This window comes from Phascolarctos cinereus, unplaced genomic scaffold, assembly GCF_003287225.1.
Source record: "Phascolarctos cinereus isolate Bilbo 61053 unplaced genomic scaffold, phaCin_HiC Scaffold_1;HRSCAF=81, whole genome shotgun sequence".
NCBI lineage: Eukaryota > Metazoa > Chordata > Mammalia > Diprotodontia > Phascolarctidae > Phascolarctos > Phascolarctos cinereus.
Genome location: NW_027555514.1, coordinates 151268400 through 151296299, shown reverse-complemented (window position 1 = coordinate 151296299; position 27900 = coordinate 151268400). Strand labels below are relative to the sequence as shown.

General features: G+C 36.2%; 1 protein-coding gene across 1 annotated transcript in view; it reads left to right on the top strand.

Annotated features, from left to right (window-relative positions):
- Positions 1-27900, top strand: part of LOC110206901 (cadherin-related family member 4-like) — a 126284-nt gene that overhangs the window by 85076 nt on the left and 13308 nt on the right. The window contains exons 17-18 of the mRNA XM_078150012.1: positions 16527-16668; positions 16836-17092. Coding sequence (XP_078006138.1) covers positions 16527-16668; positions 16836-17092 — 399 coding nt within the window. The remainder of the gene's footprint in view (positions 1-16526; positions 16669-16835; positions 17093-27900) is intronic.

Sequence of the window (27900 nt, the reverse complement as noted above, 5' to 3'; positions counted from 1 at the left end):
CCATCTTCTTTTCTCTGTACAAAGAAGGAAACACCTACTTCCAAGCAGTTGACATTCTAATAGGGGAGGAAAGGAGTAAATATATAGAAATATATTTATACTTATATAAATATATTGATTCATCAGCATAAAGTGAATGAGTACAAATATGCACAAGTAGTTAAATTCCAATTAGTTTATGAGGTAGGACACCAGCAATACACACACACACACACACACACACACACACACACACGTACACACAGTCATCCATATGTGTAACCTGGCAGAAATCTTTGACTCAATAACATCTTTCACATGTTTCCTTTTCTTCACTCATGGCTACCAACCTAATACACATCCTCACTACCTCTCACTTGGACTTTTGTAACAACCTCTTAATTGTATTCCTTACCTCTAGTCTTTCCTTTTTCCAAATGTATTCTCCATAAAGCTGCCAACATTTTGTAGCTAAAACACAAGTTAAATTATGCCACTCCCCTGTTCAAGAAAATTTAGTTCATTCCTCTTACCACTAGGATGAAATATTCACTGTTCAGGATGGCATTTAGATACATTCACATTCTGGCTCCAACTTTCATTCACCAGATTATTACCCTTTCTTCCATTTGCTCCAAGTACTCAATATTCCAGCCAAATTGTTTGTTCTTTGTTCTTCTCCATATATAACACACCATCTCTTACCTCTTTACCTTTGCACAGGCCATCCTTCAAGCTGGGAGTGGGTTCCTTCTTTACCTCCATCTCTTAGAATACTCAGTGGCTTCAAGGCACGTGTACCATCTTCAAAGTGAAGCCTTTCTTCTTCTCTTTGGCACTCCCTCCTCAAATTATGATGTCCATACTTGTATTTTGACATGTGATGCTCTCCAAGAGGAAAGTAAGATCCTTGTGTGTAGATGCAATCTTAGTATCTCCAGTATACTTTGCATATTCTGGTGACTAATAAAATTTTTGTTGGATTGGATGCATGACAGTACTTCTGTCCCACTTCTTCTAGGAAATCTTCCCTAAATAATGTAATCCATACTGATTTGAGAAGGCAACTAGGTGGCTCAGTGGATAGAGTACTGGACCTGGAGTCAGGATAGATCTAAGTTCAAATCCAGCCTCAGACACTTAGTAACTATGTGACCCTGGGCAAGCCACTTAACCTCTATTTGCCTTAATACACTGGAGAAAGAATTGGTAAACCATTTTAGTATCTTTGCCAAGAAAAGCCCATGGATGGTATTGGTGTGCTATGGTCCATGGGGTCATAAAGAGTTGGACGTGATTGAATGACTGGAAAACAACAATAAATACTGATTTCTACAATTTCCCAACTCATGACAATATCACATTACCATTAAAATGTTATAATTTTTTCATGTGTGTTAGTTTTGTTCACTAGTTATATATAAAACTGGTTGAGATTATTGACCATGTATTTTCATTTTCTACTTCAAAAGATGGTTTATGAAGAAAATCAATACTTGATTAATTGGCTATATTTAAATAAACAAATTGGTATGGCCACATTATAAATAGCTGATTAATAATGAACCAGAAAACTATGCAATTTCTTCATCATAAGCTCCAACTTTGCCCTGCTGATCAATCCCTTATTGCTCCTTTTGTACCCCAGCACTGTTCAGGATCCGTGTTACCTTACTGACAGACTCTTTGTTTTGACCAATGATTATGTCTCTTTAATGAAAAGGAAAATATTTTGATAGTGTTGACTCTTTGGTAAGGTGTGGACTCTCCTTATTTTGGGTTCTGACCTCATTTTGCTTCTTTGACCACAATGAATTATGATTCATGATTAATGATGAATTCATTGTTCATACAACTAAGTTCCACTTTGGGGGTTTTGCCTTTGAAATAGAAATCTAGAGAGAAAAATGCAGAGAGAAAACCAGCCAAATGTAGCCATGGATTTGCTTTCCTGAAGAGGGACCTGTTCATTCAGTAGCCTTTCTGTAGAACCATATGCATTAAAGATGGCGCCAGATGAAGAGATCTAAGCAGAGTACTTGTTAGAAGATGAAAGAGTACCTGGACAAATCAGAGCAGAATGTTTGGACTAAACAAGGGACCTTGAGAAACAAGAGCCAGAAACAGAGAAACTATGTGAAGGAGTAATTCAAGTTCTTTCCCTCCAGTGGTAGTAGGAATTCTATCAACTATTCAGGTATGCCAGTATGCATGTGTGCATGCTCTTAGAGAGTCATTGCTTTTTCACCCCAACTGCTTTTTGCGTGGGGCCCACCTGAAATATAAGACTGGGAAGATGGAAGTTCATAAGAAGGGAGAGGTTTTTCTGTTTTTTTTTCCTGCTGCTCTATCAACTGGGCAGCCAGGTGGCACAGTGGATAGAGGGCTGGGCCTGGAGTCAGGATGACTTATCTTCCTGAGTTCAAGTAGTTGTGTAATCCTGGGCATGTCACTGATCCCTGTTTGCCTCAGTTTCCTCATCTGTAAAATGAGCTGGAGAAGGCAAGGGCAAACCACTCCATTATCTTTTTTAAGGACACCCAAATGGGGTCAGAGAGTCTGGAAAAAAAAACCAACAACAAAAAACAACTGCACAGCAACATTCTAACTTTAAGTGTCTTTTCCTTGAGGAGTTAAGGTGGCTAGGGTAGTACTGTAAGTACAGTCCTGTGGAAAGCCAATGACCCACCAGCAGGAAGGGGAAGTATTTGGCTAATTTATGAGCTAAGCTATGAATCCTTTTGTGGTATGGTTTTTGGTTTTGAGTTTGGCTTTTTTTTTTTTGGTCTGGTTAAATAAAACTTGGCCTCTATTTGATGTTTTGTTGGCCTGAGTATTTGCAGGGAAGATGTAGTTCCTTCTTTTTCTTTTGTTGCAGAGAACTAGACATAAGTCAAATTTGATGTTCCCAGGGAAAGGAGTGGGGGGAGGAGGAGGAGGAGGAATGAGACAAAGAATGTGACTTTTGAGAAGTCTGGGCAGTATGTAGAAGCTCTGGATTTTAAGTCAGCCATAGGAATCTAGACTCAGACCACAGAAGTAATCAAATACAAACCCATCATTTTACAGATGAGGAAACTGAGGTTTGTGAAAGGTTAAATGACTTGCCCCACATCGCATAGATAGGCTAACAGAGATGAGATTGGAACCCAGGGCATTTGACACCAAAGTCAGTACTCTTTCCACTGTATCATGCTGATTTCTTTTCTTTGGAGGCAATTTGGATTAAGTAACTTGCCCAGGGTCACAAAGCTCAGAAAAGTCTGAGGCTGGATTTGAATTCAGATCCTCCTACCTCCAGGACCAGTGTTCAATTCACTGCACCAACTAGCTGCCTCTATGCTGGTTTCTTTTGAAACTCATTTCTGCTACTTACTAATTATATGGCCTTGGGCAGATCACTTGAACTTTCTGATATTCAGTTTCCTCATTTGTAAAATAAAAGTGTTCTATTAGATTGTTTCTAAAGCCCTTTCCAGCTCTAAATTTATGGTCCTAATAATTGAGTTTGTGTGAGGACAGAGCTTTAGTAATCACAGATTATACGTGCGGTATTCAGATTTAAGGACCACTAAAAGGCTGCCTGTCTCTTTCTCTTCCTGCCATATTGTCTGAAATTCTATTGACATTCATATGGGTGAGTATTTTCTTTGGGTCTATGTTAAAATGGAAAAAATAATATTCTTGACTGAGGATTAGTAGATTATGTTGTTAATACCATGAGATTGGTTTTCCTTCTGGACAAGAAGGTTAGATCAAGGCAATAAGAGAATAGAAAATCTGATAAGTTAGAGAGGTGAGGGATAATTCTAAAGTATAAGTCTTTGTACCTGGGGATAATAAGGTTGGTTGGATGGCTCTGGGCATCGTTTAGGCAAAATGAAATTATTGCACGTCTAGAGGGAAGGTGTCAAGAGAAAGAAAAGGGTGAAAGAAAAAGTTCATGATACAATAATAAAGCAAACCAAATTTGAAAAAAATAGAAATAAATTCTTATTGCTACTGCTACTACTACTACTAACAATAATAATAATAGTTTATGTATCATATTTCAGAATATGGCTTTGTAGAGAATTGTCAGCCATATCTACTTGGAGTTTAACTGAATGTAGTACATATGATTTTGTATACAATTATTGGATGCATATAGCAGCTCCCAGTGGTTATACCCTGTGCCATCCTAGAATAAGTGAGTGACATAGACAGCTTCAAAGTAACTTAATGATAGGCACTTCAACTCTCTGGGTCACTGTGACATCCTGCATATGCCACTTATTCAAGTTTCCTATTATGCAAGACATTCATTCAATCAGTCAACATTCAATTCAAATAATTCAATTAAAAATGCTTTCATGTGTTTTGCTAGGCAAAAATAACTAGAGATTATTACTGTCAACAAAGAAAAACAAGCTGAGTAAGTGCAAATTTCAACAACTTCAAGCAAGCCTGTTAATAAAACCTTGAAAGAAACAGTTTATCTTAATTAATCCTCTTGCATGTATCAAAAGTCAGATGTCTTTGTCATTGTTTGACGAACAAAACTAGGCACAGAGCCACCTTGCCCATGGAATAAATATCTCTCAACTCATCAAATCTTTGAACTGAAAGGGAATTGTCAGATAATCTAATGCAATCTCTGCCCTAGTTCTTGTAGAGTCTAGAATTGAGACTCATGAAGATTAAATTTTGTGTATTTATGTAAGTCAAATCTTATATTACATATAGTAAAGAAGCTTCCTCGTTCAGGCAATACTGTAGAAATTCTGTTTTGAAGGTAAACAATTATTTGCAATACAAATAACCATATTCCTCCTTTGAAAAATTCAAAATTACTGATATCAGTTTTGCCTAAAACCAAAAAACTTGAAGACCAAATAAAGGGACTGTGTCACACATCTCAACTGTTGGAAATGGGGAAAGAAAGACTTCAAGCAGGCAGTAGGCAGACAGAGTTAAGAGTTAAGATGGCAAAAAGAGTAACAAGAGAATCTCTCCTTGTCTGACTTTCTCTAACTATATTTAAGTTATAAAACACATTCACACCTAATATTTTCTAATCTATTGAATTTGAAAAATAATGGATTTGCCAGCACCTTATTTTCATTTTATTCTGGCAATTTTTGACACAGAGGATTTAAAATTTAACTTGAAAAAACTTTGATTTCAGTTCTGAAATTCTTTGACTATACATAAATCCTATGCAGACAGAATTAGTTCATATAAACCATTCAAATGGTCATTTTGTTGCATGGAATAAATGTATATAACCCTAAGAATAATCTTTTATATAACTTTATGTAATTAAAAATGTAAAATTTATACCATAATTTAGAAGTAAAAATATACCTCTTATATTCATCAGAGAACTGCTTCATTCCTAGATAACTATGAGTTTCTCATGCTAAGTAATTTCTTAACACCACTGTATAGTGAATAACTCAATATTGTATATCTTAGGATTTGATGTAATTACCTAAATATTACACTGTATTATAATCTATTAGAGAAGGGATCTTGCCTCCATTATGTTTTTACAATTTTAGTAGAATTTTTGATTGAGTAAATTAGTCTGCAATGAACCATTTATAGATGTCTACATAGTTGAAGCTATGGATGGTTTTTGTTATCACAGTATTATTAATATCAATCCACCTACAGAAGAACAAAAATGTCTTTTCCTAAGATACAAAAGGAAAATTTCTGGAGAGATGTAGGCAGTTGTATAAGCTTTAACATAATTCTTAATTAAGCATTGAAGAAGATAAACATTTGAACTGTTTTTCATATATTATCTAAAGTTAATCCAGACTCAATACATTTCTCTCAAATTGGGAACAGGTTTAAAAAACCAGTAGATTTCCAAACACTTTGGCTACCTCTGCTATTCAACATTTGTTCTAATGCACTTAATGGACATCTGCTCTAAGGCATACAGCTATTGCTAACATCTCTCCTTTAGCCTGCAGCACTTATATTTTGCTTATGAAAAAGGGGGGTGGGGGAGTATTTTTTGAAAAGTATAGACAATGAATAGGACTTCTTTGACCATAAAGATGAGTAGTTTAGCTTTGAAAATGTGTGAATACTTAAAAGTTTGGCATATCTATCTCTTATGGCCTTTGGAAAGACCAAATTTTTGTAAACCAATAGTTATCCTTCTAATGTTATTTATTAGGAACATTGAGAGAAATGAATGTGCTGCATTACCCAGTAATTAAAGATTCAGTGAACCAGGGTAATAATAGTCCTTTGCCAAAATTCACCTGGCATGAGGCCCTGGAATATTATATTAAATCCCAGGCAACAGAAACAACACCACGGAAATAAGGAACTGATGATTCAAGGTTGGCAGGATCACCTTGTACTCAGTGTCAAGATACAGCTTTGATAGACTGTTCAATAAGAATGCTGTACAATGGAGCATTTTTATCCCTCCAGACTGCACCTGGAGTTCAATAGCTATAATGAAGATGTCAAAAGGGAAGGTGACAAGGTACAACTTTGAAAATGAATGGAAAGAGACAAATGGGAAAGTTTTATGGTGCTTGATAGCTATGAAGGATTTTACATGTATCATCTAACTTGCTTACAAGTACCCTGTCAGGTAGGTTTGAGAGGCAGCATGGTGCACCGAAAAGGGTGTTGAACTTGGAGTTTCAGTACTTGAGTTCAAATTCTTCTGCTGCTATTTTACTACTTACATGACCTTGGACAACTCACTTAATCATTTGGATCCTTCTTCTGATCATCCCTTAGTTCATCTATAAAATTAGGGGGTTGGGATAAATGATTCCTCAGGTTCCTTCTGGCTTTAGACCCATGATGTTAAGCTCTGCATTGGGTTTTCTGAAACTCACTAACTACATAAGCAAGATTAAGTCACTTAAAATCTCTGAATCTCATTTTGGTCATTTCTATTGAAGTAGAGAGAAGGATAAATATCTATGCCCTTCTATCCACTGAAGTTCAGTACTTTATGTTGGCCACATCCATAAAGTCAAAAAACTTGAAGACCAATTGAAGGGATGGTGTCACACATCTCAACCATTGGAAATGGGAAAAGAAAGACTTCAACCAGGCAGTAGGCAGACAGAAGAGTTAAGAGGGCAAAAAGAGTAACAAGAGAATCTCTCTTTGTCTGACTTTCTCTAACTTATACTTCCCCAGAAAAACAGCTGAGATGAGAATCAGTTCATGGTCCATGACAGTGACAAGACCATAAACCACCAACCTTCAGGATTTTAGATTTTTGATTCTTTACTTGATGACAAAACAACCTCAATCCATGACTTGAAAATCAGATTTGAACTGTGTTGCATTGTTTATGCTTTTGAGCAAACTGAACTGTGTATTTCCTAGAAGTCCTGGGCTTCAAGAAATGTATGTCTTTCTTGGCAATTTTGTCTCATTGAGGCTGTGGAGACACAGAAAAATGTCAGTATTTTATTGGATGTTGCTTTTATTAATTCTATGCCAAGAGTAAAACTTAGTATACAGTATCCAAGCATGCCAGGACATTTTTTTGTGAGAAACCAATACCCTTATGCCAAAGTCATATGGCTGAAAATACAGCAAATTAAAGAAAAAGTTGGGTTCCATGATTGGAGTATAAAAACAGATTCTGGCTGGTTAAGTGTATTATTCACATCCCTTAGATGGTGAGTCTGAAAAGATAAGTTAAGAATTGGTTTTCCAATCTCTCAGACCATCGTGAGCTAGCTACCTCTTTAGAACTTCCAGTAGGTATGCCTACCAGCTCCTGTTCTTTCCTACTTAATAGGATCAGCAAAGTGGCACTCCATGCCACCTAGTGGTGAAATGTAAAATTGTGATCATAAAGCCTGTTTTTCTTCTTCATAGTGATCTTGTAGGGAATTAAATGACACAATATAGGTAGAGCACTTGACAAACCTCAAAGAAATCTATATGAATGTCAATTATTATCATTTAGAGGATTGAAAACTAATATACCTTTAGAATACTTGATAGTTATGAAGTTATGTATGTGTATGTATATATATATACATATATATATACTTGCATATATAATATGTATTGGTATATGTTGACATATATCAATATCGATACATATTATGTATATACGCATATATGTCAACATGTATCAATACCGATATATATCTATGTATACATGTTCCCTACTCTAGTCCATCCTCCATTTAGCCACTAAAGTGATTTTCCTAAAGCGCTGATCAGACCATGTCATCTCTCTACTCAATAAACTCCAATGGCTCTCTATTATCTGTAAGATGAAATATAAAATCCTATATGTGACATTCAAAACCCTTCATATTGTAACCCCACACTCCCCTTCCCAGTTTTCTTAAATCTTACTCCTCATCATCTACTCTTTGATCCAGCGACAATGGTTTCCTTGTTGTCTCATAAACAAGATACTCCACCTCTAGGCTCCCAGAATTTTTCTGGCTGTCTCCCATGCCTGAGGTGCTCTGCCTTCTGATCTCTGCCTACTGCCCTTCTTGGCTTCCTTAAGTCTCAACTAAAATCTCTCTTCTATAGGAAGACTTTCCCAACTTCTCTAAATTCTAATGCCTTCCCTCTCTTAATTATTTCCTATTTATACTGTATATAATTTATTTGTATGTATTTGTTTGCTTGTTGTCTCTCACATTATGTTTTAGCTCCTTGAAGACAGAGACTATATTTTGCCTCTTTTTGTATCCCTGGTGCTTAGCACAGTGCCTGGTACATAGGAGGTGTTTAATAAATTTTTATTGGGGGCAGCTAGGTGGCACAGGGAATAGAGTACTGGGCCTGGAGTCAGGAAGACTCATCTTCCCGAGTTCGAATTTGGCCTCAGACACTTATTTGTATGAGCATGGGCAAGTCATTCAGCCCTATTTGCCTCAGTTTCCTTATCTATAAAATGAGTTGGAGAAGGAAATCACTCCACTATCTTTGCAAAGAAAACCTGAAATGGAGTCAAAAAGAGTTGTTGGATATGGCTGAAAATATTTATTGACTTGCTTATTTAAAGAAAGCTGGCCTAAGAGTACAGAATACCTGAAGTCTAAATCTCAACTTTAGATAACTTTATCTTTCAGTGGTCTAAGATAACTCTCTGACTATAAATTGCAGAGCAGGTAAAAAGCTGCATTAGAAGCTAGAGTTTCCTCACTGGGAATCTGACTGGATAAAATCACAGACATAGTTAAAAAAAGTTAAATTACTTAAGACAGATCGCAAAGTTAGTAAGTTGCAGAGCTAGAAATAGAATCCAGTCACTGCTCCCAAATTCAGTATACTTTGAAATAAAACATCAATTCTCTCTTTATAATGGTTTAATGTACATTAATTATTGTCACATTGTATGAAGTGGTTGTTTTGATCCCATTGTTTCTGCAAAATTAATAATTAGGATCTTTGAACTATTTTTTTAAATATAGCAATAGTTAACTTTTAAAAATAAAATATCCTATGAATCTTTTTTAAAAACTTCTTTCATTTAAGTCATGTCATTATTTTATTCTTGTTTCTGATAACTTCATCATAATGTCTTTTTAAAAAATGATTCAATATAAAAAAAGGACAATATTATCTGGAGTCACTTTTTCTATGTGATGTTGACTTATATGAGCATATTTTACTTATTCTTTCTCTAGTACTTCAAGAGATCTATGATCTCATCAGTGTGTATATTCCTACTGGCAGAAACATTGAAACCCATCTAGGCGTTCACTTCTATGATTTGTCCCTATCCTTCCACAGATCTTTAAGCAGAGAAGCCATTCAATATGCTAAAGGCTTTCCTTTAGGTATTCTTATTGTCTTGGTCATCAGTGGAACATCCTGACCATTCATTTTTTCCATATTTTCACTATATGTCTAGCTCATTTCCCTATTTGATTACATTTTTCTTCATTAATATTCCTTGTTGCACTTGAATGTGAGTCAGAATTGGAAATATTCCACCATTTTCTTGTTTCATTTCCATTTACTTTCCATTGGTATTTAAGTAAATAAATTTTTTATATGGGGTCATAAATGGATTCAAAATATAGTGAATTTTGCTCTGTAGCAAGCTTTTTATGAAAGGCCAAATTGATTTTTTTCTAAAAAAGGAGGAATTAAATTAGACAAATGAATATAGATCTAAAGTAAATTCTCATTGTTCATGATCATTGTTCATAATTATTTGAAGTGGGGGAATTCTGACTGATTTTGACTTTAAGCATCTGTCCATTTTGGACTACCCCAGTCATCAGAGGATATTAAATACTCTTTATTTTGGGTCACTTAATTCTTGAAGCTCTCAGGTTAACCCATCAGCCACAGCTAATATATATTGTACCTGTAATTTATTCCAATTCATTGCTAATATTATTCAGTTGGCTCATAAGAGATTGAAATCATATGAAATTTAGCACAATTTTAATGATTTTAGGGGAGAAATATCTATTGTTAATATGAAACATAAAGGATTATGAATTTTTTTCTATTTACAATTTGTTGATTCAGTCAATCAGTACTTTGTTATCTGTTTTCAAAACTTCTGAGTAGTTTTATTACACTTTTCCTACACTATGGTATTCAGGCTTTTTAATATTTCATTGATTTTTTTTTGAGATGGGGAATACCTATCATCGCTTAATTATCTTTGTACTTTTTGTCTTTAAGGTACATCTCTTTGACCTTTTCAGAATTCATAAGTTCTTCCAAATTTGTTGTCTTTCGATTCTCTTCTGCCAATTGTTCTTCTACTTCTTTATGTTTTTAGTTCCAAATCCATCATTTTTTTAGAACTTCTCCATCATATACTCTATTTACTTTATTGTTCTATTTTTTATCTAGAAACCTCTGATATCCAACCTAATTGTCTTACAAATATTTTATTTTAAAAGTTTGAAAAATCTCTCCTGTTGGTATTATTGCTGTACTCCAAACCAGGCCACCAGAACCCATGCTTAGGAAGAGCTAAGACACTTGGATCTACAATCCCTGGTACCGTACTGCCTCATCTTTAGTCTGGCCATTTTCCTATTTTCCCTTTAACATACTATCCTTATCCTTCTGACTTAGAGAATGGTAATAAAATTGTAATTACCATTTTCTCTGGAAAAAAGAGTGTGTCAGTGGAACTCACTATTGTTTTATTCAGTACTTCAGGTATTTCCCATAGCATAACTCCCTTCTCTAGTCATCATACCCCTATATATGTGTTGTCTCTCATTTAGAATGTAAGTTTCTTGAGGTCAGGGACTGTCTTTCTTTTGCATTTGCAACCCTATGCTTAATACAGTACTTAATACAGTACACAATTAGTGTTTAATATCCTTTTCTTCCTTCCTTCCTTCCTTCCTTCCTTCCTTCCTTCCTTCTTCCTTCCTTCCTTCTTCCTTCCTTCCTTCCTTCTTTCCTTCTCTTCCCATTTCTCTCTCCAGCTATCTCCCCATATTTCTCTAGAATTGTGATTTCATTAGTTCAGGGATCTTAGAACATGAAAAGTCTCTCTACTAATGCAAATGGGCCCTTTTTAAAATTCTGTTCATTTCAAAAGGCTTATGCATATTGTCTACTAGGTGCAAGGTGGTATATTATGATTTGGGGATACACATACAGAAAAGAAAGTATTCTATCGATGCTTACATTCCACTAACATATACTAAAATAAGTAAATAGAAACTATATAAAGAGTAAATACAGTAGTGGGGGGATGAGGGGGTGAGAGGTAGGGGATGGGGGGGAAGGATGAGAGAGAGGAAGGGAGGGAAGCACTAACACCTGGAAGATTAAGAAAGGGATCTTTCAGGAAATGGTACTTAAGAGTTTCCCAGAGGAGGAGGTGAGGAAGGAGAGCATCAACAGGCAGGAAAAATAGACTGTGTCTAAGCCCAAAGGCTTCAGCTGTAATGTTACACAGTGGGAGGAATAAGTAAGTCAGCTTGGCTGGAACTTTGACTGAATGAGGGGGAGTAAGGTGAAATCAGTCTAGAGGTGTTGTAACCAGATTGTGAAGGATTTTAAATGCCAAGGATGATGTATGATGTGGGTTAAGCACACTCTGTGAATGGATACCCAGACACTGGGTGTCATTGAGTGAGGTTCATTCTACACCTACATCACTGAGATGCTGGACCATTCCATTAGTCACTTGGCCATAGGCTGGGGGAGTATTAGATCCCACAATGAAGTCACCCCTCAATTAGGGAAAAAATGAGATTCTCTCTTTCTTGGGATTCAGCTATTAGAGTATGGCTTTCATAAAAATAGTCAGAGAATAGTTCTGTTAGTAAATATTACCTAATAGAGATAGAGAGCTTAATTATTACTAGCAAAGTTAGCAGAGAAACAACTGAACCTAAAAAAAAAAAGCTGTGAGCTTTAAATTGCCTTCTGAAAGTCTTTCACCTTTGATAAAGTGAATCACTGTATGTGATAAGATAATTACAATTGGAAGAAAGTAGAAAAAAATGTGTTGAATTTGTTGCTTAATGCACCCAGACAGTTCTGTTGTTCAAAGCCATAACCAGGTACTACTTCCTCTACAAAGATTCTCCTTCCTGCACGTCTCATTCCTCATCCTTTGACTTCTTGTGCTCAGTTGTTCTCTTCTTTCATAGTTAAGTGTATAACTAAATACCGTAATTATATTTTGGCAACAAGTTTAATTTTTTGAAGCAAAATATTTTATTTTTTGTGGGTTCTCTGTATCCTAAATATTGGAAGAAAAATAGACTGCAAATCTTTTTTGGTATGTCAAAGATTTCAACATCTATGTTGTTGCTGAAACTCCCTCTAACCTCACAGGATTAGGCCTTATTTCCATTTTCTAAAACTTAGCTTAGGGACAGCTAGATGGTGCAGCAGATACCCTAGAGTCAGGAGGACCTGTGTTCAAATCCGGCCTCAGACACATGATACTCACTAGCTGTGTTACTCTGGGCAAGTCTCTTAACCCCAATTGCCTCACCAAAAGCAAACGACAAAAAAAACCCCTTAGTTTAAAAGAATTTATTAAATACTTATTATGTTAGAGTATTTCCCTAATTATTCAGGTTAAAAAAATTCTGCTCTGAAGAAACTTTCAATCATCAAGGGAATAAGTTGCACAAACAGATATAATACAAGTTCAAATGCAGTGAATGAACAAGAGAGATCAAAGTGAGACATGGAGGCAGGAGTATCTTTATAGAGGAAGTAGTACCTGGTTGTGGCTTTGAATTTCAGTAGGTTATAATGTGAAAGGTAAAGTGAGAGTTATCTATGTCAGGTATGAGAGAAGGCCTGCACAAATCCATGAAGTCCATAGAAGCAAGAGAGGCAGTTCCAAGATCAGAGAGTTGCTAGGAGGTCTCATTTGGCTGTAATACAAGATACTTGTAGTTTAGTTCTGTGAAAACAGGTTGTATTTAGATTGTAGAATGCCTTGAATTCTTGGCCAAGGAATTTTTATATGACATTTTAGGTAACTGAAGCCAAGGAAGGTTTTTAAGCAGATGTATGACCTGGTCAGATCTTTGTATTATGAAGAGTATTTTGGAAGCTCTGTCAATGTTGAATTATAGATGAGAGTGATAGGAAACAAAGGAGATCAATTAAGAGGCTAACCCAATTGTCTAAATGTGAAGTGATACAGTCCTCAATTAAGAGAGTTCTCCGTGTGCGTGGAGGGGAGAGTACGGATGGGAAAATGGTGGTAATTGGGGAGTGCTATTGGGGGTTTAAGAAAAGAGAAGACAGCATTTAGTAGCTGCTGTGTGGACTATGAGAAAGAGCTAGTCAGAGGTGAATAATAGGATCACTATGTATCTGAAAGGCCATGTGGTAATTAATACATGGCTAGGCATGAACCTGTTACAAGGAAGGAGTAGTAGGCATATCTAAAATTTCAAGCTGGATGTGATACTGTTGATGTAGGCCCTGTCTTGTAAGAAACAGAAGCACAGAAATTTCTTTGTTTCAGAAGGATTTGCATAGCTGATATGATACCTGGTAATCCCAAGGTCAAGTAAAGGCCCCTAGTGTGGGAGACTTTTTACTTCCTTAGGTCTGGTAGGTTCCTCACCCCACAGGGACTGCATCAGTCATCATTATGTGTGTATCTCCATGGGGAAGAAAGAGAGAAAATAAAGTTTTGACACACACCAAAATTATCAGCATGTATCCTTAATATGTGTTTGAGAATATATCCTATTTTGGCTTAGATACGTGTTTGAGAGCGTATCCTATTTTGGATTTAGGATGACTTCCATAATCTCTGACCACAGCTCAGTAGAAGGTAGATAAGAATAATTTGTAGGGAAGCTAGTAGCACAGTTGTTTAATTTCCTTTAGTCACTTCAAGACTTGGCAGGTGGAAGAGAAGTTAAGTACATCAGAAAAAACTCTGGAGTTTAAAACTGAGGACTTGGCCTATTGATGTACTACTTACTATCTTATGACATTGGATAGATCATTGTATCTGTGCAGGTCTCAATTTCCTTATCTGTAAAAAAGAGAGCGTTGGGTGAGATGACCTTCCAGGTTGAAATTTATGATTAGATTATACATTTGATGGTGTGGATTGCCAAGGGCTGGGGAATAACAGGGTTGAATTATGAAAAGACAATGAGTGTTAGACTGGTAGTGTAAAAGGACAAAAGGTTGTGATTAGATAAGGAATTTCAGCATCTTAGATTTAAAAGAGTTTCATTTAATGATTAGATAGTTTGACAATGCCTATGAATGGCCTAGGTACAGGGGAGATTAAAGTCTTAGGAATTCAGCATTTGAGAGAGCTCAGTGTACCCAATGTTTCATCAATATAGATTCCATTGATATGGATATGACATATCTGCCATTCCTGGAATGATGGCAAAGGTGGGAAAGCATAGAAGATTCTGAGGAAGGTGATGAAGAGTCACTGAGGAAGGTATGAAAGTATTCTGAGAGTCAGTAAATGGCAAGTGCAAGGATTTGGAGAGATTATTGAATGATAGTGGCAGGTCAAAGGTTAGGAAATGGTGGAAGGTGGACAGGAAGGAAGGTGTAAGCAGTCTATTTCTGTACTGGAGATCTTGAGATTAGTAGTGGCCGGTATTGAAAAAATAATAAAGAATATGGTAGCCTCAGAGAAGAGTCATCAAGTTGATGTTAGAGATGGAAACAATCTAAAAGGAAGAGATAAAAGCTGAATAAAAGGGGTTGCAAAAGGTTTTAAGGCAGCTAGAGACTGTGGAGGGGTAGGTAAGATCTGATAAGAGGTCTATGTAAAAAGAGAAGTAACAAACATGGTTTGAAGAGCAGCACTTTGGGAGATAAGCTTAAATGATTTGATAGGCAAATGGTTGTTGAATTAATCAGCCTTAAGTTTATCTAAATGGTAATATAATGGAGACTTCAAAATTGTTTTCTTCATGATTTAAATAGACTTAATTGTAGCAAGCAATGGCCCTAGGCTTTGGTGGGATACTGTATCAGTTTTGACTGCAAATGAAGACCTGTTCTCCCTTTGTTAGTATAAAAGTCATAATTTAGAATATAATGACCTTTTTTTTTTAAATTGCAGGACAAATTTATTCAGATTAATATGCATTGGTTAACAAATTTTATTTTATTATGAAAAGAGCATGACATTTAACCTCTATGAACTTCAATTGTCTCACATGTGAAAAAGTAGTAGTTGGATAATGCCACCTCCTCATGGAATCTCTAGCTCCCCTGAATGTTCAGCTCAAGTGTTCCTTCCACAAAGGGCCTTTCCTTTTCCCCTCACCCAGTTTCTACTGGACTCCTCTTGACCTTCAAATTACTTTGTATTTACCTATTTATATACATATTGCTGCCCCTCAGTAGGATGTAAAACTCTTTGAGGTTGAAAACTCATTTATTTCCTTTGTATCCTGAATACCTAGCACATATTAGGCACTTAATAAAAAATGTATTTCCTCAAATTGAATATTCACTTGCTGCAAAAATAGACTACCTAACTTACAGGTACGATATGCAGATCAAAATGGAAAATTCATGTAAAGCAAGAGTTCTTAACCTTTTTTGCAGTATGGATCTGTTGGTCAGTCTGGTGAAGCCTGTAGATTCTTTCTTATGATAAAATTCTTTCTCAAATAGTTTTAAAATAAATAAAATAAAATAAATAGGATAACAAAGAAAATAAATTGTATTGAAATAAAGATGAATAGTTGTTCCCATACAATTTTATGGACCCCCTAAAATCTATCTATAAACTTCAAGGGGTCTGGGAATCACAGATTAAGAACTCCTGGGGGCAGCTAGATGGTGCAGTGGATAGAGCACTGGTCCTGGATTCAGGAAAACCTGAGTTCAAATCTGGTCTCAGACATGTGACAGTTCCTAGCTGTGTGACCCTGGGCAAATCACTTTACCCCATTGCTTTGCCAAAAAAAACCAAACAAAAACCAAACAAACAAAAAGCCTCCTATGTATAATACTTTTAAAGAATGGAAAACTATGTAAATAATGTATTAGAATATAGAGCCTAATTCATGTCTATCCAACAAACATATTCAGAAGACTGGGCCTCAGTAATGAAGTATTTGCTCATGTTATAAAATGTAAATGATGAACCTCCTATCTGCAATCCACCACATTTGGAAAAGATTATTTATGCTCCAACTAAGATACCCTTCCTTCAGCTGAATTGTTCTGACAAAGATTCTTCTCATAAAGAGCTCAGCTATTCAATTATAAGAGGTGAGAGCAATAAGTTAAAATTGGTTTTTCTATGAAAAGAAAATATTTTGTGACTATTGGAAACATACCATTAGGATTCTTTTTGAAACACAGTCTTGCCCAGATGAGACAATAGTAGCTGCTTTCTATGTGAAATCATTTTCAATTCTAATTTTATTACTTCCCAGGAAACACAAACAACTGGTTCACGCTAGAGAGACCAGGTGTTGATCCTCCTTCTTTGGCCACCACTGAGAATTTCCAGTATGATGTGTTTCAAGGGATTCAAGATCCCACTACTTTCCAGCTACTTATTGAAGTTACTGATGAATTAGGTGGGCATAAAGCTAGTCAGCTGTCAACCACTACAACCGTAATAATTCATATGTTGCCCTGGACTACCACTCAGCCAACTATAGCCACAAAAACAACAATTACAACAACAGTAAGTACTTAGTGATGAAACAGGATTCCAGAGTAGTTTGAATTAGTCTATGGGAAGCATAAACAAAGTGTTGGCAAAGTCCAACAGGATTTATTCCTTTTTTTGGCACTAAAAAACATCAATGAAGCAATTATTTCAATCTACTTGGATTTTCTTCAACAACAAGGGAAAACTATGGTAGCTATCAGCCATTAATTGGGTCTCAAGATAAATGCCCTGGTAATGTTACCCTGAATCATTCTCTACCATATGCCTTCACTATGAATTCATGTAATAAGTCTTAGAGTGTTTTTTGAGTCCTGATTACACAGTGGAATTTTTATGACAAAAAATGCTGTAATGTGCCCTATTCTGCTTGTGAATGGGGCTTTCTTTTATGTGAAAATAAAAGCAAAGTGATTTTAGTATATTCTTCTGGTTCCCAGAATAGATTATATTCTAATGTAAATGGTATTTAATAATATTTACTAAATAAATTAATTCACTTAATAAATTTAATAAATAATATTACTGCATATACTTATATGTATTAGTTTAGAGAGATCTGACCCTCTTCAAAATGAATTTTATATAATTGAACAGTATTTTTTTTTTAGTATTGTCTGCTGTTCATTGGCCATTGTGACCAAAAGAATTTATTACCAGGACCTTGAAGGATGGATAGAAAATGTGAGAAAAAAATCATTGGATGTTTAGTGAGAGGACCTGCATTCCAATTTTACCTCTGAATAGGCTATTTGTATGACCTTGGACAAGTCACTTAAACTCCCTGGGCCTCAATTTTCTGTAGAAATAGGGGTTTTGGACTAGATGCCTTCTGAAGATCTCAATCCCACATGTTTTTATCGTAAGGGTGAAACATTCAGGTACTGTGAATAACATAAACAAGGGCACCAAAATGGGGAAAAATGTCATGCTTAGGGAACAGTATGAAGAATGGATTTCTGTTGGTGAATAGTAGAATTTTTACCTTGAATGCTGTACTTAGGAATTTTTACTTTTCCCCTAGGCTACAAGAAACTATTAAACATTTCTGAAAGGGCAGATGATAAAAAAGATTGGAGAATGAAGGGGGCATTGAGAGAAAAAGAAATTAAATGAAAATGCCAGATTGTCAGGGAACATGATCTTGGCTTAGAGGTTAAGGTAGTAACAAAAAAAAATAGGGAACAACTTTTAAAAACTTGTTGCACTGAACTGGAATAATACAGCACTTTTTATTTTGTCTAGTGCAAGAATTTATTCATCAGCTGATCACACTGTTTACATAAGAAATTAATTTACCTACTGAGTAAATGAGACAGGAATGGGTTAGAGAAATAACTGAGAACTTTTATTTCTCCAAGGAAGATGATATGCAAAGGCTGTTTTGCATCACTTTGAAAAAATCCTTAGTTTTCTCTTTCTTTAACACAAATCAGCAGCTCCCCTACCTCTCCTTAGTTATCCATCATGCTCTAGACACTTGTAGAAAGTTTGACTTTTCAACTTCTTGTTCCTATGAAAATTGATCATTGAAAGGAGCGCATAATACTTTGACTGTTTTCCTCCCAAAAACTTAAACACAAAGGGAGGCTTTGGGACTATAAATTATTCTTTTTTTTTTAAATATTTATTTTTAGTTTTCAATATTCACTTCCACAAGATTTTGAGTTCCAAATTTTCTCCTCATCTCATCCCTCCCCCGCTTTCTAAATACTCCATTCCCCTAATCTGTCCTCCCTTCTATCACCCCCCCCAACACTTCTCTCATCCCTTTCCCCTTCTATTTTCCTATAGGGCAGGATAGATTTCTATACCCCATTGCCTAATATAGCACTTTCTACATGAGTGTTCAGATCTCTTCAGTACCCCTTGAGATTTAATGTAGACATGAAGATGTTCCTTTTACTCCCTAATACCAATTAGAACCTGCTTATGGCCTTAAAAAGTGAAAAAAGAATAAATGAGAAAATGAGTAGATTTATCTTTGTATAAGCATACTAGGTAAATTATATGAATATAATTTTAACATTTATTTTAAAGGTGGCTATATTAAGAATATTATCTAGATTTATCTTTGTATAAGCATGCTACGTATAATTATATGGATATAATTTTAACATATTTATTTTAAAGGTGGTAATGTTAGGAATCCTATATTATGGCAGCTAAGTGGTACAGTGGATAGAGTTCTGGGCCTGGAGACAGGAAGATTTATCTTCCTGATTTCAAATGCAGCCTCAGACACTTACTAGCAGTGTGACCCTGGGCAAGTCACTTGTTTGCCCTGTTTACCTCTGTTTCCTCTTCAGTCAAATGAGTTGGAGAAGGAAATTGCAAACTACTCAAGTATCTTTGCCAGGAAAACCCCAAATGGGGTCATAGAGAGTCGAACACAATTGAAGAACAACACCAATATTAAGAATTCTGTTTTGACGGTCAATTATGAATATATGCTCTTGGATAAGATGTGTTATTCATACTTACACTACATGCAGTACTTGATTGGCTCATTTCAGCAGTCCAAAGACACTTTTGCAATACTAATCAATTTGACAAAAACCTTTAATTGGACAGTATTTCTATAGGTGCGACTTCTAGATGTTGGCTTTGAAATAATTAGCATATCACATATAATTTGCTTAAGCCCAGCCCTGACAACCTAACTTTTTTTTTTAGGTGAATGAATAGGTTCCTCCTTCACTCCACAGTTCTTCTAATACTCTTTTACTTTTCTGACTACATTTGTATTTCCTTTCACTGCTGGCATGTTCATAATAATAAATCATAGCTTTGCTTCATGTTTGGGAGTTAGCAGGAGTCTTAGAAGCCTTGTACTCCCAAGTCTTCATTATATAGATGAGAAAACAAAAGGATGGAGAACTCCAATGGTTTGCCTAAAGTCACCCAGGCAGAAAATAGTGAACCAGGATTCAAATTTAGGTCACCTCACTTGAAATCTAGACTCTGTTCTCTCTGACTCTCTCGGACATTTAAGCTAATCTAATAGGCCTCTCTGGAAGTTACTGTCTTTATGAAATTTCTGTTCTTGCAAGTGTAAGACCTATAGTTAGCAAAGTTCAAAAGAAAACTAAACTGAGATACTTATTTCACTGTATGATGAACAAACATTTTTGATGTAAATATTTTAGTACATTTAATAAAAATTATTTCATTAAATTTTAGTAAAATTATTTTAGTATTTTAGCAAAATTTATTTTAGTAAATTTTTAGTAAATAATTACTGTAAATCAGTAAGACAGTTTTGAAATCATTTTTCAAGGTTTTATATCTTGCCTTCAATGTTTTTGTTTAATTTTTTATGACCAAGTAGAAAAGTATTTTTATAAATCAGTGATAGCACAATGTAATGGATAGAGAATTAGCCTTGGAGCCAGGGAGACTTAAGTTCAAGTGTTACCAGTGATACATATTGGCTGTGTGACCCTAGGCAACTCACTAACCTATGAGTGCTCTGAGATTATGAGCTGAAGAGAAGATGCCAATATGCGCTAATAGAGGATGTTTCTTCATCTGAGAGTTCCCCTAGATCAGTGAATTAGCAGGTGCAGTTCCTGTCCCTATACTTATAAGTATGACATTTTCTCAGGTATTTCAGACACTTTATTCCTTAGGTGGCGCAGTGGATAGATCAGTTTGCCAGGAAACTAGCTTCAGATCGTAACTGAGCTATCACTGTCCACAGACTGCTGACCAATATTTTTGATATTTAGCAGTAACCTTGAGTTATTGGTAATTAATAACATCATTAATAATTAATACCATGCTATTAGTATATATATATATATGCATACATTCATATATATTCATATGTGTTAATAAGTTAATCAGGGCTAAATGTTCAATCTGAAAGGGATATTAAAGATCATTGAGGTCAAGCCTTTCATTTTTCACAAATGAGAAAACTGTAATCCAGAGAGATTAAATTGTTTATGTATCTATCTGGATATATACATATATGTGTGTGCACATACATACATACACACACACACACACACACACACACACATATATATATATATAAACACATTCACATATATAAAAACACACATATCCTCTGGAATATTGAGGCCAAAGGGGAAGCCCAACATACATCAGTCAACTGACCATTTATTAAATATATGCACTGCACCAGACACCATGGTAGGTACTAAGGATACAAGGAAAAAATATTACTGAAGGTATATATTTAGTAAGAGATGGCTCGGTGGAACAGTGGATAGAGTGCCAGGCCTGGAGTCAGGAAGACCTACATTCATATCTGGACTCAGATACTTGCTAGCTGTGTGACCCTGAGCAAATCACTTAACTGTGTTTGCTTCAGTTTCTTCATCTGTAAAATGAGCTGGAGAAGGAAAAGGCAAACCACTCCAGTGTCTCTGCCAAGAAAACTCCAAAAGGGGTAAGGAAGAGTTGGACGTGACTGAAAACTATTAAACAACAAGTATTTAGTAAAGTAAATGCTATCATTCCCATATATTTGTGAATTGCTTGTTTTTTTGAGGGCCATAAATTGGCACTTATTATTTAAGTTCAAGAACAAGTTGTGAAGGGGTTGGGGGACACATCAGAACAAAAGTCAAAGGTAGAGCCCTAGGGGAGGAGGAAGAGGGAGGAGACAAGGAGACCACAGTCTCTCATCTGTGTCTGCTTTAGCTGGGGTCCATCCTGATTTCTGAACCTTGGTCCAGAGCACACAATAACATCATGTTCCAGGGGATACAGTTTTAGGAAAACATCGAAGGGTGGCCAAAGTTACACATCCAACCAAAGTGGGGGCTGGGATTCTCCTTGGATCAGCAGCACTGCCTCCTTTTACAGAATTGAAGTGTATAGGTTTGATAGGTTCCATCCCATGCATTTTAGCTCTTATGAAACATTCTTGTAGTTAAAGTCTTTGTGCTAAAGAATTCTTTCATCATCTCTCTGACATCTTGTACTTTGCTTCTAGTTTCTTTGAATATGCATCCAACTGATAGGCTGCCTGCTGAAGAGCGGCTGCTTGCCCCTCAGTTAAAGTGGTCTGATCCAGATAAGGCTAAAGTGCTGCAGATTTCTGGTTTAAGTCCTTTAGGTTTCTACTTATGTTTACTGTGACATCTTTCACTCCTAGAGTTCGTTCACATTTTCCATAAGTTTATAGTCTTCACTGGTGGCTTTCAGCTCACCTGTCAAGTACGTGGCCATTTTGGAGAATGATTTGGATGATTCATTGATTACTCAGAGCTTCTGCACAGCCCTGTGATGGCTGCCTTGGTGGACTCTGTGGCCCCCTTGGCTATCTCCATCACTGCATTGTCTAGGCTGGGGAAAAGTGGCAGGAGAAAGGATGGAGGGAAGAATGGGTCTGGGAGAGGAGGACTTCTACCAATACAAGTTGCCAATAATTTTGCAACTTCTAGTCTTAGACAGCTGACTGGGTCACTGAGAGGGTAAATAACCTGCCTCTCGCCACTTGTCCATTATCATGATGGAATGTAAACCCAGGTCTTTCTGGCTGTGGGGCCAATTCTTTGCTTACTACTCTGTGCTCTTTCTGTTCATGAACTGCTTATACATCATTAATCTTCTGAGCATCAGCCTGATCTTTCCCTCTTCATTATTGTATCTTCCTCCATCTGTAATAGCACTCTTGAAAACATTGCACTAATATATGTTAGTAAAATGGCTATTAATTTTCTGTCTTTTACAGAACTAGGTAGAGCAGAAGATAAAACCAAAGGCCAAGTTGGAGGTTAGTAGGAAGTGTCAGTCGCTACCTTACTGATCTTTTACCATCTGTTTTGTCCAGGGGAAAATATTTCCACCATAACAAAAATAATGTAGTATTAAAATGAAAGGCACAAATAAAGCTAAGCCATTAACCAGGAACTTTGTATAATGTAACTAAATACATTCCTTAGATGTGTTAGTGCTTGAAAAAAGGCTTAAAAAACAATAGAGGAAACCATCTCTTCAAACATACATCTTTTAACTTATGGCCAAAAACTCTTAGCTAAATAAAGTGCCAGTAAATAAGCCCAGGTAATAAACACTAATATGTAATAATACTCCAGGTAAAACAAAAGTACTATCAGTTCACCATTAACCCAGATATAGTGTTTAATCAGAGATGTTTGATATAAGCTGATGGAAGGGGAGAAGATAGCCTAAACACATTATATGAATCAACTTTAAATCTTACCCCCTTTAAGTTTGGATTTGATATAAAGTCAGTAATCTAATTAGGTACATGCTACTTCCTTCTGAATTTTATGGTCCTCAAGGAAATCTGGAATTTTAATTCCTTAAGTAAGTGAACCCTATGTCGTAAATACAACCCATCCTAAAGAAGAGAGTTCAGAAAATTCATTTTAGCAGCACAGAAGGTGATAAAATGTTCTCTCATCTGTATTCCTAGCTATAGGTTTGTCTTGTAATCAATGGTAAAAAGTAAATTTAGTCCCTAAGTATAATATAAAGTAGAATCAGAAAAAACAGTGTGCCTGCGTGTTTGTGTGTAATAGAGAAGTGGGGAAGGAGGGAGGGATGATTCATTGATTACTCAGAGCTTCTGGTTACAGAAATAGTTTTTTCATTTCATGAAGTCATCATGAAGTTTCCTTTAGGTATACCTTTCTGCTAGGTTGGGAAACTAGATGTTCTTGTAGGGACCTAAAGCTACGCTTACCTTCTTGGGTCTTTCCTCAGTGTTTTTCTTAGCTATGCAGACATTGCTATTAACCACTGATACTATTCCAGGTTTACCTATCCCAAACTTCCCAACATTTTGAAGTTAACAAGGTTGTTTTCTTAGTCACTGGAAGAAGGGGAGAAGAGAGAACTGATTCCCTGTACCCTCACTTCCTTAAGTATCACTACCCTGCCTTGTTGCATTATCTCCCATAGGAGCTGTTTACAAATTGGCTTGCCATAGCATACATAGGCCCAGAGGTGTGGATGATTCTTGTAACCAATCCCAATACATTGCCTATTTGTATTCATATGTTTTAATTCACTGATCAAAGTACTTCACTCCTCCAAAACTTATTAAGAACTTGGTCACACCAAGTTTACAGGTGATTGATTGATTGATTCAGTAGATTTTCCAGGACTCATTCTCAACTAATTTACATTTGATTAATTGACTGACTAAATAGATGTATCTAAGCCTCTTGTAATTGCATTAATGTAGATTCCATTTAGCTCTTGTGAAAGAGTATAAAAAGGAGAGAGAGGGGAAGGATAGGAAGAAAACTTGGGAGTGATTTGCACCTGTGTAGTAGTAAGAAAGCAGAGCTAAAATTGTTAAGAGGAACCAGGGCAAAAACGTACCTCCCCTCAACTGCAGGAGTAAGATTTCAATGATACCTTCTTTCTCATAAGAGTCAAGTTACTCATGGAAGGTCAACCAACTTTTTTTTTTCCTGGTAGACAACATACAATCTAAACTTTCTATATCTACACCTAATCTAAACATCTATACCTCGATGGAAACTCTATCCAATATCCTAGTTTGAATAATTTAAATCTTTTAGAGAGTGCTAATCTGATTTCCCTCGCCTGTAAGTAGATATCAGTTTTGCATTTCTCCAATCATGCATCATCTCCCATAAAGTTCTTGGTACCTCTGCATGAAGGGTTCCTAACATAGGGCCCACAAACTTAATTTTTTTTTCTTTCATTAGCTTCATTTAAACTTAATTGGCTCTCTTGGTGATTGTATGTATTATATTTTAGGCAGTTTAAAAATATTATTCTGAGAAGGGATCTATAGGTTTCATAAGACTGCCAAAGGCCTCTGTGACTATGACTGAAAAAATTAAGAAGACTGATTTGTATTGTTTCTCTAAACTTTTTTAATGAAGGGGCCAAAGTGGGGGAGTTCTGAAGCTATTTTTCATATGTCATGACTAATTGTCAGTTTTAGTCATTTTCTCAAATTGTTTAAAAATGAATAAAATAACTTAAAATGATTTCATAATATAAGTTCCAAGCATTATGGGTTGAAGATAATATCCCAAGTTTTCAAGGAATATATGAGAACATCTTGGACTTTCTTCCATGCTCTAAAACACTGAAGAAGATAGGTTACATGTTGTTGTGTATGTTGCTGTGCCTAGTATGAAAGGATTATCTCTTGGAAGCTCTCATAGAATTTCACCCTCTTTTACGACAGAGACAAAAGCAATACAATGTTTGGGCATGAAAAGAGAGTATTTTATTTCACTTGTATATCATCTTTATACACTTTATAAAGAAATATTCTGTGAACACAGTTTGCATGAGTAAGATTTTTTTCAATTTATTCTTTTTTCTTCCTTATTTCTAGGACAGATGGTCAATAATCATTTATTAATTGACTGCTGTGTGCAAGGCACTGTGCTAAGTCCTGGGAATACAAAAAGAAGCAAAAAATAGTTCCTCCCCCCACGAAGCTCATAATTTAATGGGGTAGATAACAAGCAAAGAAATATGTTCAAAGAAGCTATATACAGGAAAAATAATTAAAGGCTTCACTTTCTCTTCCAGAGTCATTAGGGTCCAGTGGCAAGATAAAGTCAAAACAGCTGGTGATGGCTTAGGATTCAATGGGTGACCTTGGGGTCTTCAATGTCTAACCAAGCTGTAAATCTATGGCCCTGGCTTCCACTGCTTTCATGGCTGTTCAGACAAATTGTTCACATCTGCCTACTCTACCTGGGAAGTCATCATATGCTTGGAGTAGATACCCCGCTAACTCACCAAAGGGTCTGAAACCTTTTGGGTACCCTCAACCTGGTTTAGCCTGACTGTGGAAACGGTTTTACCAGGGTGAGTCACATGTGAGAGTTGGGTGGCAGGTAGACATCAGAGTCAGCAAACAGCCCTGAAAATGGCTCTGTAACCCTCACACCAGAGGTACTAGTCTTCCCTTAACACTCTGTATATCCCAGAGTGGTGGCTGTGTCAGAAAAGAGAAGAGGATGTATTTGGGAGATACTGCAAAGATGACACCTTTAGGCCTTAGCAACAGATTGGATATAGGGATAAAGAGATAGGAGTTGAGAATGACTCCTAGATTGTGAGGATGGTGCCCTCTATAATAAAAGGAAGTTGGTGGTGGGATGTGGGGGTGGAGAAAAGATAATGAGTCAGTTGTGGACGTGTTGAGTTTAAGAGTCCACTTGAAATGTGTGAAAGGAGCTGGAGAAAGAAGTTGCTGATCTCTAAGACTAGAGGTCAGCAGAGAAGTTGGGGCAGGATAGGCAGATTTGAAAATTGTTATCATAGAGGTGGCAATTAAATCCATGGATGCTGATGAGGTTACAAAGTGAAGTAGTATAGAGGGAGGACCAGGAGGAAACCTGTGGGACATCTACAGTTAGAGGACATGACCTGAATGAGGAAGCTAGGTGGCGCAATGGAAATACTTGGCCTAGAGCAGCAGTAAGAAACCTTCAGCCTTGAGGTCACACAGCCTTCTAGGTCCTTGGGTACAACCTTTTAACTGAGTCCAAGTTTTACAGAACAAAGCCTTTTATTAAGGGGACTTGTTATGTTAAATTTGGATTCAGTCAAAGGGCCGCACTTGAGGACCTAGAGACCACATGTGGCCTGGACACAGATTCCCCACCTCGATTCTAGAGTTAGGCAAATCTGCTTTAAATTGAGCCTCAGATACTTATTAGCTGTGTGACCCTGAACAAGTAATTAAACCTCTGTCTGCCTCAGTTTCTTCAACTGTAAAATGGGGTCCAGGGTTGTTGTGAGAATCAAATGAGATATTTGCAAAACACTGAATAAAGTATCTGGCAAATACTAGGTGTGTAATAAAAGCTTCGTCCCTTTTCCTTCCCTTTTTTAACTTTTTATTTCACTATTTTTATTTTCAAAGTATCGCATAGAATTACTTTTTTAAAAAAAATATGCTTTTTTTCTCTTTTAATTCAAATTGAATTACATCTGTGATGTACCTGTGTGAGCAAGTCACTTAACTGCCCTGTGCCTGAATTTCTTCTCTGTAAAGGAAGGGATCAGACTATCTGGCTTTCTGGCTCCCTTTCAGCTCTAGATGTATGAACTTAGGATCTTAAGTACCTAATTAAGGTTTGCTGTGCTTTCCTGTAGACTAGGGGAAACATCATAAAGTAGTGTAATTTATCTTCTGGGGGCAAAAAAAAAGAGAACACAAAAGCTTCCCCTAGTGTCTTGGTTTACGCTGTGGAAACTAAGTACTCTTATAAATGAATATAGAAGTACGCCTTGTAAAAATTAAGGAAGTGTGTTTAGTCACATATACTAGTTTTCCTACGAATTAAGTCCAAAAGCATTTGGCAAGTGTCTCTAGCCTAAAATTTTATAGTCTTCTACCATATATGAGCTCCATATGCTGGGAGTGCACTGAACAGCTTTATTTAGAAAGAAGCTCAATCCAGTACAGAAGAAAACAATAAAATTCAGTTATATCACAGGGAGCTAATAGACTCGATTCATTCGTCATGGAATTACTATTGTCCACACAGGCGCATGAGCATTAAACTCAGTTGTGTTTTGTTGGGACTTGGAGTATGAACAGTCTCTTTCTTTCTTTGGAAAAGTTGTTTTATTAATATTATTTTTGAAGAATGGGCAGTATTTTCAGTGTGTTCAGAAATATAAAGAAAGACATATGTTCTTCACAGATTAAGTATACAAAGTAAATAAAGTATAAAGCACCATTTCCAAAAGGTTAAATGCTAATATGCTTTAAGTGCTTTTGCTATCACCTCCAATTCTCTCTTCTTGGTGACTTTTGCCAAATTTTTCTCACTGTAGAAGTGAGAAATGATGGAAATATCTGTTAG